This window comes from Lissotriton helveticus, chromosome 3_1 (assembly GCF_964261635.1).
Source record: "Lissotriton helveticus chromosome 3_1, aLisHel1.1, whole genome shotgun sequence".
In the NCBI taxonomy this organism is placed as follows: Eukaryota; Metazoa; Chordata; class Amphibia; order Caudata; family Salamandridae; genus Lissotriton; species Lissotriton helveticus.
Window position 1 is genome coordinate 561546664 of NC_136061.1, and position 13371 is coordinate 561560034.

The following is a 13371-nucleotide window of genomic DNA, read 5'->3' on the forward strand; positions in this document are numbered from 1 at the left end:
GTGCATCTGGTGCATTGTAATCTTCCCATGGGTCACCTGATGACCCAGCCATGTCATCTGGGTCATCAACTTCCTCTATTTGTTGATAACTGTGTTGGGAGAATGTATCCCCATAATCCTCCTCCTGTGGTATCATACTATGTGTATTAACTGGTGAGTGTGCAGGAGAAATATCTAGTATTTCTACTTGTGGTGAAGGAGGTCTTGTGGGTAAAGTCTGAATATGCTTCTTTGGAGGAACAGGAGATGTTTTAGGACAGTCCATTTTCCTCTTTTCAGGCACTGTATATATTTGTCCAGTTTGTGGATGAATTTTCAGAGTCTTTTGCCTTACATCAGGCTGGAAAAGCTCTTCTACAGGTAAATCTTTCTTCGGCGTCGATTTATGTGGTTTGGAGCCGTCAGGTTTAGTTTTTATAGTGTCTATTATCTTTGGAACTGTTCTTGCTTTCGATTCCGAAGATTTATCTTGCTTTTTACTTGGATCTACGCTTTTTGGATCCGAAGCTTTGGCTGCCGAGTGTTTAGACTCGTCCGTTCTTGGTGCCGAAATGTGTTTCGTTATGGAAACCGCTTTCGGGTCTGACTTTTTAGGTACCGAAGTAGTTTTTGTTTCGGTAACCCTTGGAACCTCTTTCAGTGCCGAACTTGGTTTCGAAACGTCTCTTGGTGCCGAACTTGGTTTCGGTTTCAGTTCAGTAACCCTCAGTATCGAAGGGTGTCTTGTCAAACATCCAAACCTATCATATCCGTTTCAGTGTCCTCTAAAAAACAATGCGACAACTTCGCCAACTTTTTTAACGAAAAAATCATCAAGATTGACCTCTCTCTCAGCACAAACCCTTCTTTTCCCAGAGAGACCAATACCCCAGTACTGTCTGACAGCACCCTATTGATCCCACCCACCCAATGATCCGTCTTCACGCCGATTCAGGAAACAGAGATCGTCACCCTGATCGCCAACGCCAAACCGTCATCCCACTCCCTGGATCAGCTTCCTATAAACCTGACCAAAGTCCTGAAACACACCCTAGCCCCAATTTGGTGCAAAATCATCAACAGCTCGCTGAGCTCGGGAATTATCCCAGACTGCCTCAAGGTCGGCCAAGTCACGCCGCTACTAAAAAAAACAGGGTTGGACACAGAAGATATGAACAACTTTAGACCCGTGTCAAACCTCCCTCTGTTATCCAAAAACACTAGAAAAATGTGTTCTCCCACAGCTAACCCAACACTTAGAGAACATCAAGCTCCTTGACCCTCACCAATCGGGTTTCAGAAAAGGATGCAGCACTGAAACTGCCATCCTAAGCATCATAGACGATCTACACAAATCACTTGACTCTGACCAATGCTGCCTTCTCATTCTCCATGACCTTTCGGCCGCATTTGATACTGTCGATCACACGCTGCTCCTAAAAGCCCTTCAAGAAAGAGCAGGCTTGGAATTGACGGTACTGAACTGGTTCTCCTCCTTTCTACACAATCGCTCCCAAAGAGTAAAAATCAAAAACTTTGAATCCGACCCCCTACCCGTCAGCAGAGGAGTCCCACAAGGGTCAGTTCTCTCCCCAAAACTCTTCAATATCTACATGGAACCCCTTACCACAATACTCAGGAATTCCAACATCCCCTTCCACCTCTACGCTGATGACACACAACTCTATCTGGAAACCACCTGTATGGATGACATTCTCAAACTCAACGACACGCTCAAAGACGTTCAACAATGGCTCTCACAAAACCACTTAAAGCTTAATCAAGAAAAAACTGAAGTTCTACTCATCTCCAACAGAGACGAAAACCCCCAAATTGAAGAATGGCTCAAAGCCATCGACGCCCTCAATGGCACCCGCAAGCCAAAAGACTCAGTCAAATCCCTAGGTATCACCTTAGACCCCAAACTAAACATGAAAAAACACATCGCAAACTCCGCCAAAAGCGCTTTCCTCAATCTGAAACTTCTCTACAAAATAAAAACATTCCTGCCTCCCAAGGACCTTCAACAGGCCACTCAAGCACTGGTGCTCTCCAGAATTGACTATGGAATCGCAGCCCTGACCGGGTCAGCCAAATCACACCTAGGCCCCTTGAAAACCACCCTCAATGCCGCGGCTAGAATGGTCACAGGAACCAAGAAATTTGAACACATTTCCCCCGCGCTCAAGGATCTGAAATGGCTCCCTATTGAACAACGAGCCAACTTTCGAACAGCATGCCTTACACACAAAGCCCTCCACACAGGCAAACCGGAATACTTGGCTGCGAAACTCAAAAGGGCTGGCCAGTCCAGGACCCTCAGAAGCTCCAACACGCTTCTTCTCATTCCGTTGAAACCGCGGAAACGCAAAACTTTAAGTAAATGCTTTGCAGGCAATGCACCCAGGATATTGAACGCCATCCCTCCTCACATCAGAATGACCGCCCACTTCCCAAAATTCAAGACTTTACTCAAAGCCCTCTTCCTGGAAGCCACCTGAACTGTAAGGGATGCACTCATAGTACCCCTAACCCGTGTAATCACTACAATCTGTATGTTTTTGTTATTTGAAATCCTCTTGAGTTGTCCAGATATTAATCTTCCATCGCCGATAAGGCACATTGTTGTTCCTGGTGTGAGGCGCTCTGATACCTTCGGGTCCAGCTAGCGCTATACAAAACTTTTAATAAATAAATAAATTGTTGCCGGTGCTGACTTTGGATTAAGCACTCTCTGTTTTTCGGGACCGACGGTCTGACTCAAGCCCAAGTCGACCGGAGGCTTTTTAACACTCTTCGCTGCTGAGCTCGAAGGCGGGGCGTCGGACGTTTTCGATCGGTGTGCACCCGGACCCGAAGGTGGGGGTGGAACCGAAGCCTGTCCCGGAATGGGGGGGTGAACAGGGTCAACACTCTTACTCACGACCTGTTGACCAGCTGGAAGAAGATCATCATCTTTGGATCGATCCTCATCTCCGGAAGCTGACCCTTCTGCCTCGGAAGCGACGTCTTCTTGCTGTTCTTCGACATCTACCTCGATCGGTGCCTCGTCTATGATGAGGTCTGGTGTCGACGACGATGACTGCTCCATAGCTCTTCGAGATCGACGGTCCCTGATTGTCTTCTTGGACCGGAAGGAAGCACAGGCCTCACAGTCTCGACTCTCGTGCTCTGGAGACAAGCACAAGTTGCAAACCTCATGCAGGTCGGTGTGGGGAAACTTGTGTCCACACTGAGGGCACTTCTTGAACCGTGTTCTTTCCATGAACCAAAGGCCCAATGGCGCAGTTGGGCCCAACGGCCCGACGAGCGCTGGAATGGAGAAGTGGATCCTCTCTTCGACGCAGGCAACCGGAATCAGTGTCGAAGACGATCTTGATGTTGTAGATTGATTTATGGATTCGAAAAGAGATCGGTAACAGGACCGAACGATGAACACATCCGAGCCCGATGGCGGAAAATAACAATCTGAGGATGGAGTCGATGCCATGCGCACAACGGTCTAAGGGAGGAGTCACCCAGCAGACAAAGACTCTTCCAAGACAACAACAAAGTGTAATCATCCGGGCCCACCACCAGATGGTGATCTAATGCAAAAGTGTGTGGTCTGTAGCCCATATGCCTCGAACACACAGTTTACAGTGGACAATGACACAAGCCAATGAAAAATATGGGCAGAGAGTGGGCGGAGCTTCAAGTCCATACCTGAATACAACATGCCTCACAGAGCAGTGCATGCGCTGCCCAGGTTCGACCTAAAAATTATTGGTCCAATAAACTCATCATCTTTCTACAAACGGATTTACATAACTTACCTCGTCCAGTTATGCCCAAACTTCCCACATAGTTAGATTCAAACACTCATCCAGCAATTCCAAAGAACATAAAAAATGCACAATTATGTTATCTCAAAACCTACATGAGGGACAGCCATTAGGATATTTTTGAACTTCATCAAGTCACCACAGCCAAATATTGCAAAAATAAAATTATATAATGGCATGTACATTTCTGTAAAGTTAACACTTCACTGGGACAGCTCTGTACATTGTGATTGGAAGCTTCGGAACTCAGTTTAGATGGTAAGGAATTAGTTCACAAGATGTTGTTCAAAAGAAGGAAGAGGGGAGTTTGATGCAGTCCATTACACGTCCTAACTAAACTTAAACCTAGGTGGCTTCATCATTGGATCGTGATCCTTACTGGGGGGGGGCGGAGCAATGCCCATCGGGTCCCTTGCATCTGGGCACTTTGGTTGTGATCTTTTTCCTGCCCTTTTTTAGTGATAAAGAGACCAAGTTGATAGTGGGTGTGATGAAAGATTACATTATATGTAAATCATCAAGGTGACCACCCTTTTATTTTCAACATGGTGATCTAAGGCAAGTTTGAAAACAAAGGGACCAATTGCTCCTTAATTCTACAAAGTTGCCTACATATTTCACTCAATCTGCCTATCCAGGTCAAGTGGAGTTTCTTCACAACCAAAACACAGATACGCCACTAACAACGGGGTAACATCAAGTTTAGTTATCCAGTCACTTACTGCACCAACCTGCAGGGGGTTCTGTGACCCCTCGCCTTTGAAAGGCCGGCCAGTTGCAGCATGCACAGTGAAAGGTGAACAGACAGCTTCAAACAGCCATCTGACTTTCATTAATGTGCTGTTCCCATTGTAGGTGGACTTCTGTGCCCTCAGGACAGCGCATTTGTTGTGATAGAATGCATTGCGCCAGTCTGCGCCTGATGCACAGACACAAGTGCTCTCCAGGGCGCAGAGAGTGGTAGTGTGATATAGCCGCATTACAGTCCCAAGCGTCATTCTTATCTCAGCAAAACGTTCAGCACTGAAAACCTGGAGATCCTGTCCCATTGTTACTTTAAAGGAAGAGTCATCTTCTAGCTTCTCTTGGTTATACTCTGACCCTTCTCAGTGACTCAACCTAGGACCAAGCCTGTCCCACTCCAGACAGATCTCATACGTCTTCTTTACGAAAGGCAATCACAGACTCACTCTTCTACCAGTTCTAAGGACAATAAACTCTGACAACCTGCCAGTCCATCAGGGACGTATGGGTGGATGCAAGTTTTCTAAAACAAAATAGCTCAAAACATAATGCACCTCAATTTTAAATCATCAAAACCTTAATTTCGTGAAGTTGTTCTCCCACCAGTCAAGAAGAGTTGTTCTTTAAGAAGATTGCCCCTTTACTTTTTTTTTAAAGTATTTGTTTAATGCTGAGCAGGTGTACGAAAAAGGATTAGCATATTTCACTTGAAATTTATATATAGATTTACATCATATAATATGAACCAGTGATCGACTTTGTAAAATCATCCTTAATCAGGTTTAAAACTTTTCTGAAAAATGATTCACACTATTAAGTAAACAACTATCCTCAGTGTTGTTTAAGAAAGAAACGGTTTGTTTGTTTGTGTCAATTTTTGCCTTTTTTTTAATTGGTCTAATCCAGTTATCCCTCTAATTTTACACTGCTCAAAACGCACATTTATTGTATTTTCAATTTGGTTCCCACATAACAGACAACCGCGGTCCTCCGGCCAAGCATCTGTGATCAACGAAAAAGTAAGCTGTCCCAGGCGAAATAACAGGACACCGTGTTGTACCGACAGCATTGTTAATGCCGTTCCCCCTGAGAGACTGTACCTTTGTGTTTAAGTGAGGAAGAGTGTGAGACAAACATATGTGTGTGTTTCTGTAAAAGCAGTGTGCACGTGGAAAAGTGTGTAGTAGGTAGAGTTGAACTAGGGCCTTTCTGCAAGCCATCCCCATACTTTGTCCCTACACCCTTTCTGAACCTGTTTTGTTGACTTTTAGGACTCTGCACATTTACCACTCCTAACCAATGCTTAAGTGTGTGTGCTCTCTTCTTTATACATGTTAGAAATGGCTAACACCCAATTTCCCTATTAAATGTACTTTTAAGTCCCTAGTAAAGGGATACAACATTTGCCAAGGCATTTAAGTGTAATGCTAGTATCGACCTGCAGAACTGAGTCTGCCATTCACTTAAGTAGCCCTTTAAATATGTCTCAGGCCTGCCATTTCAGCCTGTGTGTGCAGTTTTAAACTGTCAATTCGACCTTGCAAGGTAAGCCTCTTGCCAGGCCAAAACCTCCCTTTTCTAATACGTATAGGTCACCCCTTTGGCAGGCCCCACTCAGCCCAGAGAGCAAGGTGCAATGTATTTAAAAAGTTGAACATGTTAATTTGAGTTTTACTTGTCTCAGTAGTGAGAAACTCTTACATTAGTTTTTCATTATTGTGAGGCCTACCTCTCTCATAGGATAACATTGGGTAAACCTATTACATTTATTAAGTGATGACTGTCAATTGGGAGCAAGTAGGATGGCCCAGTTTGGGGTCTATGGAACTATTAAAAGTCCTCTTTAATAGTAAAAGCAGATTTTTTGTCACAATTCAGAAAACACCACTTTTAGAATGTTCTTGTCCTAACCTTTTGGTGCCTGCAGTCTGAACCTGGGCCACTTGGCTAGGTATAGCTGTGTAGGAATAAAGAGAGGCATTGGCGTAAAGACTACTCAGAAGTAGCCAAAACCAAGTACAAAGAAATGGTGGCCAAATATAAAACTCTTATCAGTGAGGCTAAGAAAAAGTATTATTGTGAGAGAATTGAATCAGCAAAAAATTCGAACAAAGCTTTGTATGAAACCACCAAGCAGTTAGCAGGATATTCGCCCAATCTGACTCCCTCCCCTTCTCAAACGCTTTGTGATGCCTTAGCTAAGTTCTTTTTAGTAAGGTTGAAGATATCTATCAGGTCTTCGCCAATAATACCGATACTCCCATTAATGCATCTGTCTCCTGTTCCGGCCCCATCCTCCCGCAGTTTGTAGATATTTCTAGCTCTCAGGTCCGGAACATCATATCTTTTATCAAATCGGGCTCCGCCTTAGATCCCTGCCCCTTAAAAGTCCTGCTCCCAGTTATTGAAGTAGTTCTGCCAGCTATCACTGCAATTTGTAATTCCATGTTCAGCACAGGCATATACCCAGACGCCTTAAAAAAAACCCTCATCAAACCGCTGCTTAAGAAACCAAATCTTGATATGGAAGACTTAAAAAGTTACCGCCCTATCGCCTGCCTCCCTGCCCTGGCGAAAATTGTCGAAAAAGCTTTACATCTCCAACTATCAGCTTTCATCGAGGAACATAATCTACTCGATGAATCTCAGTTCGGCTTTCGCCAATACCGTGGTACAGAGACGGCCTTAGTTAAAGCGGCGAATGATATAAGATCCATCCGGGATGCTGGAGGTACAGCAGTCTTGATACTGCTTGATCTGTCGGCGGCTTTCAACACGGTTGATCATACCATCTTGATCGACCGTGTCGAGGGCATGGGAATCCAACATAATGCCAAAAAACTTCTAGCCTCTTTTCTGACGGACAGGACCCAGGTGGTTACTATTGGATCTTTCCACTCATCCTCCCTGTCACTGCCATGTGGAGTGCCTCAAGGCTTATCCCTTAGTCCGACACTATTCAACATTTATGTGTCGGACCTTGCCAACGTTATTCGCGCACATGGGATGAGCCTGACCTCCTACGCAGATGACACCCAGCTGGTCCTCGCCGTCAGGAAGGATGGCCATAAAACAGCAAATGCTTTTAATCTGGATATGCAGGCAATAGGGAACTGGATGGCTGCCAATTGTTTGAAATTAAATTCTGACAAATCTGAAGTAGTCATTTTCGGACACTTGACCCCAGAATGGTCCTCCCTTTGGTGGCCGTTATCACTGGGTCCCCCACTGGAACCAGTCAGTAAGGTGAGGAACTTGGGAGTTATGTTCGACGACCGTCTTACCTTTCTCCCTCATGCTAATCAGATCACTTCCTCTGCCTTTCATAAATTACGACTGATAAAAAAAATTTGCCATTCCTCCCTGAGACAGCTGGTAAAACCTTGGTTAGTGCCTTGGTACTGTCTACATTAGATTACTGCAATGCACTCTTTCTAAACGCTCAAGAAAGAGTACTAAATAAAATGCAGATTATTCAAAATGCCGCCGCAAGGTTACTAGGAAGAATCCCCAAACACCAATCTGCGTCAGAAACCATCAGAAATCTTCATTGGCTCCCTATTAGAAATAGAATCAAATTCAAAACCCTCTGTATAGTGTACAAGGCTCTGCTCAACATGGGACCAGCTTTTTTCACCGAAAATCTTATTCCCTACTGTCCCCCCAGAACCCTACGTTCCTCTAGTTCACAAGAACTTGTGGTACCCCGTACCAAAACTGTTTCATGGGGTGACAGAAGATTTCTAGTGTCAGCGCCCAACCTCTGGAACACTCTGCCGCACTCGATTAGAACAAGCCCCACACTCTGGTCTTTCCGCAAACAGCTTAAGACCTGGCTTTTCAATCTGTAAACTCGGTATCCCTCTCTCGGGTTAAACACTGCAGATACTTTAGCGCCGAGATGCCTTTGGGCCTTCGCTTGCGCTTTATAAAAGCTCAAAATAAATAAATAAATAAATAGCTGGCAGTTGGTATTTGTGTCTTGATCCTAGACAGTGAGGCAAAGGGAACCTTGGTGTTGGCCGTGTGGCTCACTCTGAGGAAGCTGTCACCTACCACACTTGCACATCACAAAGGCTCTAACTGTGCATTCTCACAAAGGGTTTGTCAGAAGTCTTTTGTGACCCCAGACAAGCTGGGGCCAGGACAGGGTGGAAAGGGATATCTGATACCTAGGGGGTGGAAACCTCTAGAGACTTCCTCTACTTCAAAGTGGACACCAGGTATAAATATGAGACCCTTAGACTCAACTCTTCAATACACTTCTTGGCCATGTGTACTCTACCAGGAAAAAGGACTGCACTACTGAAAGGACTCCTACTTTGCTGTACTGCTGCCCGGAAGGACTGCTGTCCTGCCCCCTTGCCTGGGTAAAAAGGACTGGACCTGCATCTCTAAACCCAGGACACCAGACTGATTCTATGGTGATTTGGCTGGCTCCTGATCACAAGCCTCATGGACGAGCAGGTTTCAACTACCTTGAACCCAGCACCTGGAGTCTAGGAATCCTGCCCTCCCAAGTGGTGCCACCCCAATCTTTCACCCTTGGAAGTGGGCCTGAAGGTGCTCTGCCAGCCCATCTGTGGATTCCGCAGAACCAACATTTCTCCTCTGTGGCACAGTGCATTTCCTGCAGAACCGGTACATTGTCTCTTCTGCGCTGACTTCCCTGATGCAAAGACTTCGTATTGCCCATCACAGCTCATCGGAACTGCCATTGCATGACACATCTGCACGCAAAGACATTTTCTCACCTAACGCAGCTCAAGCAAGGATATCGCATCGCATTTCAGTGCTCCCTGGCATAGTCACTGCACAACATATATCTTTGTCCAGACGTTGCATTGCATCCGCTGCGCGAAGCCGCTTCAAAGCGGGACTCTTCATTGCTTCACAAAAAGGATTAAGGTACTCTGTGCTTCAGATCACCCTGTTGCCAGCATGTGCCTGTTGCCAGCCTGTGTCTCATTTTATTTTACATCTGCCTGCTCTCAGCAGTGGGGCGACGCTATTTCGCCATAACGGAGGAGCCATGTACAGATTCATACGCTTTAATTTAACGATGAATGCTGTATCAAATATGGGGAAATAGACATTAATGGAAGCATAAAGGAGACAATCTAAATTACATTAAAAAATCTTATGTATTTTGGAAGTCCATGCTGTCTCAAAGGAAGTTGGTGTCCTTTCTTGTCACTGAAACTCAAAAAACTATCCATCTTCCCTTGGAGTTTGGAATCTATGGCCATATTATCAAGAAAGGGCGATACATTATCGCCGCTTTTATCAGCAGGAAACTGCCGCTAAAGCGGCGATAATGGGATTGATAATATGCCCTTGTGAATTCCCATAGAAGCCCAGGTTCTGGTGTTAACCTGGGCTTCTATGGGAATTCACAAGGGCATATTATCAAGCCCATTATCGCCGTTTTAGCAGCAGTTTCCTGCTAATAAAAGCGGCGATAATGTATCGCCCAGTCTCTGGCATTGGAACGTTTAACCCTTTGTGTGCTGGTGACGGAAACACTCCATCACCAGCCACGGACGCGCTGTGCTAATGACGGAGTGGTTCCGTCACGGCCCGGCCGCCACGCCTGCGCGGCAGTGATTTTGCGCCTGCGCTAAGAGTTCTATTGTGTGGGCGGGGCCGTGACGGAACCACTCCGCGCCCGTGGCTCGTGACGGAGTGGTTCCGTCACGAGCATGGCGGCGCCGCGCGTCCCCCCCTCCCCCCTAGCGCTGCGGCAGAATTACCGCCACAGCCAAGGGGTTAAAGTTAATTTACTCACTCAAACCTTTGTGATTCACATTCTGGATATTTTTATTGTTTGAGCATGGATTTATGACATTTGCAGCTTAAACGATCAATGTTCTCCCTGGGAAATGTCCTTATGATGGTGTTGCTTCCAGGCCCGGACTGACCGTTGCAGGCACCGGGCAATCCGGCTGCAAAAACGGCCCTGTAACAAAATCGGCCGAAAACCGGCCCTGGCAAAGAGTGCGGTCGCACCCCCAGAGTAGAGGGGGGGCCGGCTGAGCACTTTGCCAGGGCCGATTTCGGTTCCCAGTCCGGCCCTGGTTGCTTCACAGGTCTCTGGTCTCTGGTCATTGGTGTTTTATTTAACCTGTTTGGGTAACTGGTGTTGGTGTAGGATGGGGGATAACACGACTCAGAGAACCGGAAAACACATGCAATTGCATGAATTGATTAACAAAAAAGAAGAAAATAGTTTGTTAAACGGTAAGCAGTGGAAGGAGACAAGTCAGCTAATCAAAAGAATGGTAAAGAGGGTATGGTCCAGGGGAGGGACAATCCTAAGAAGAGGAAGGCAAGCTATTGAATGAGGTAAACAAATGAGTGTGACGATAAACCGAACCAATGGTTAGCAATAGGTGGGATCTAAGCCCACTGTAAGGTAAAATTAAAAATGTCACTTTCACTGCATAAGCAGTTTTTATTAGGTTGATAGTGTGACCCCTCATTTTATATTAAAACTACCAAAACCTCTTGCTATGATCATTTTGTTAGGTTGTTCATTCGTTTACAATTACCTTTTCCTTCATGTTGCTTTGATAAACGGTCTCAGCCATCTTTGCTTTCTCCACTTAGAAAGAGATAACTGTCTGGAACAACAAATGGGAGAGAAGGTGATTGGCATATTGGGTACCTAATGGGTAATCTTCCTGAACATCATTATTGCTGACAGTTGTGAAAGTTGTTTTTGATCTGTTTCATCTACACGTGTACTGTTACAGTGAAAATGATCGGTGATCAATAAATGTACATTGATTTATACGTATCATCATAATATATTATTAATATATTTCTCAAATCATGCATTAGAGTCACACACGAGGTAAACATTCCTTGATCAGCAGCAGAAACTATATTTGGTGTGGAGTAGATCCTGCCTTCTTGTGTACTGCAGCAATGAGCCATCGCAAGCCAACATTGCCCAAGACTGGTACCGCTCATTCACCAGTTGACAGATTAAATAAACACATTTTCCACAGAATGCTAGAAACAAATGGAATGGCCAACACAACGTGAATGAAGTGACATCAGCTGGGTGCGAAAGTCAGTAACATGGTGCGCACTACAGAGAGGGAAAGCCAAGAGTAGCTGAGCAGCTGGTAGAACGGAAACAGGAGAGGCTGCCAAAAACCTGACTGATTCTGCGACAGCTTCAGCAGCCTTTCAGGAATCCTCTCCATCTCCTGAGAGGCCAGCCTGGAACTGTCACCATCATCTTTTTATGCAGTCAGAGAAGTCTATGCAGTAAATACATAATTTACTTTTTTTTAATTGGAGGATTTCGGCTGTAAAATCATATTATTTTTGTGGTTATAAAATTGGGTACACATACAAACAGAGATGACAAATACTAAGGCTATGCCTAAACTTTTAACCCTTTCATAAACTCCTTGCAACCAAATATTTTCTTTCACTTCCTAGATCCCAATGACAACATTGTAGTTAGTCTCACCTCGGAATTCTTGCAACTGGAAGTAGCATGTGAAATGTGTGGAAGAAAACAAACAGGAGCTGCTATGTTTCCGCAGTACTTTTAATTCCCGATTAAATCGGTGAACCGCTATACTACCTGAATTGGTAATTACTGCCCTGTAATGATTGTCTTTGCTGCCAAGCACTTCCTTAGAGAATTAGTTGCCTTTGTTCTCAAGAGTGAGTAGGTAAGATAAAAAAAAGTCCGGTTTACTTATCTGCGAGTGGTGTGGTCAGAGGTGCTGTGCTACTGGATGTCTGGATGATAAGGCTTTTTAGACTGTGCTTACCTGATGGAGGTCAGTGTGCTCATGTATTTTGTGGTACCTTCTGTTATTGGGTGACGTGAAGGGGGAAGGTGTCAAGGCATCATGAAAATCTGTGATGTAGAATTTGGTGATGTTTTGTGTTTGTGGGATTGATTGTTTTTTTGACAGAGGGTTCTATGATGACGAGGTTACTAGTGCATGGAAGTGTAATTATGTCTAATCACAGTGTTGTGAGGGGAGAGCATTCATTTTAGTTTATGCGAAGCAACAACATTTGGATCTGACCTCATTCCATGGGAGACTTTAAATTGCTAACATAGTGGTGGTGTTGTGTGGTTTTGTATACTGTGCATGGTGTTTTGGGTCATCTGCTACTGATACAGACGTTGAATGACTAAATGATTCCTTAAATGAGGGTGATCTGATTTTCTCCCTCATGTTCGTACCCAGATCATTATTAGACAACTCTTTGATATGTACCCATGGACCCATGATCGTTAAGAAAATTCATTACTGTAATGATTATATCATACATATTTCCTTATGCTTGTAACACCTTTTAGAATGTGACATTTGTTCTTTCTTTTTTTCCTAATTTTGCTTGTTTTTATATGATGTAATAAATAAAGTTATTAAAAAGACAGAAAAACTGAGCACCTGGAAAGATTTTCAATCATTTGGAATAATAATAAATTCAGCAGATGTATCAGCAGTAAAGAACTAGTGCAGGACATTGACCTCCACACTGGAGTATCAGAAAGTACTGAGAATCGACAAGTGTCTATCTAGTGTTGAATTTTTTTGTTTTCAGGAAAACTGTTCGGAACGTTTTAAGAGATTGGTAGAAGAGATTCCAGATTAAACAACATTCTCCCAGCCATTGCTATTGCTATTCATATTCCTATAGATAATCCACGAGTCTTGAAGCTGTTGGTTTAATTTTGCATCATCATATCTGGTGGATTGGGAATCTACAAGCAGGGTGTTACTATAATTGTCAACAAACATTTGCAGACATTTAAAGTTACTACTAATGGAATAGGACAAAC

At 44.4% G+C, this 13371-nt stretch overlaps 1 protein-coding gene across 2 annotated transcripts in view; it reads right to left on the reverse strand.

Moving 5' to 3' along the window:
• The window catches only part of SPATS2L (spermatogenesis associated serine rich 2 like), a 143392-nt gene that overhangs the window by 85121 nt on the left and 44900 nt on the right, over positions 1-13371 (reverse strand). Inside the window, exon 3 of one of the 2 annotated variants that reach the window (XM_078680497.1) lies at positions 11099-11166. In XM_078680497.1, the coding sequence (XP_078536623.1) occupies positions 11099-11137 (39 nt within the window). In that variant the 5' untranslated portion in view covers positions 11138-11166. Of the gene's footprint in view, positions 1-11098; positions 11171-13371 lie in introns of both variants that reach the window. The other variant, XM_078680496.1, reaches the window with a different exon arrangement.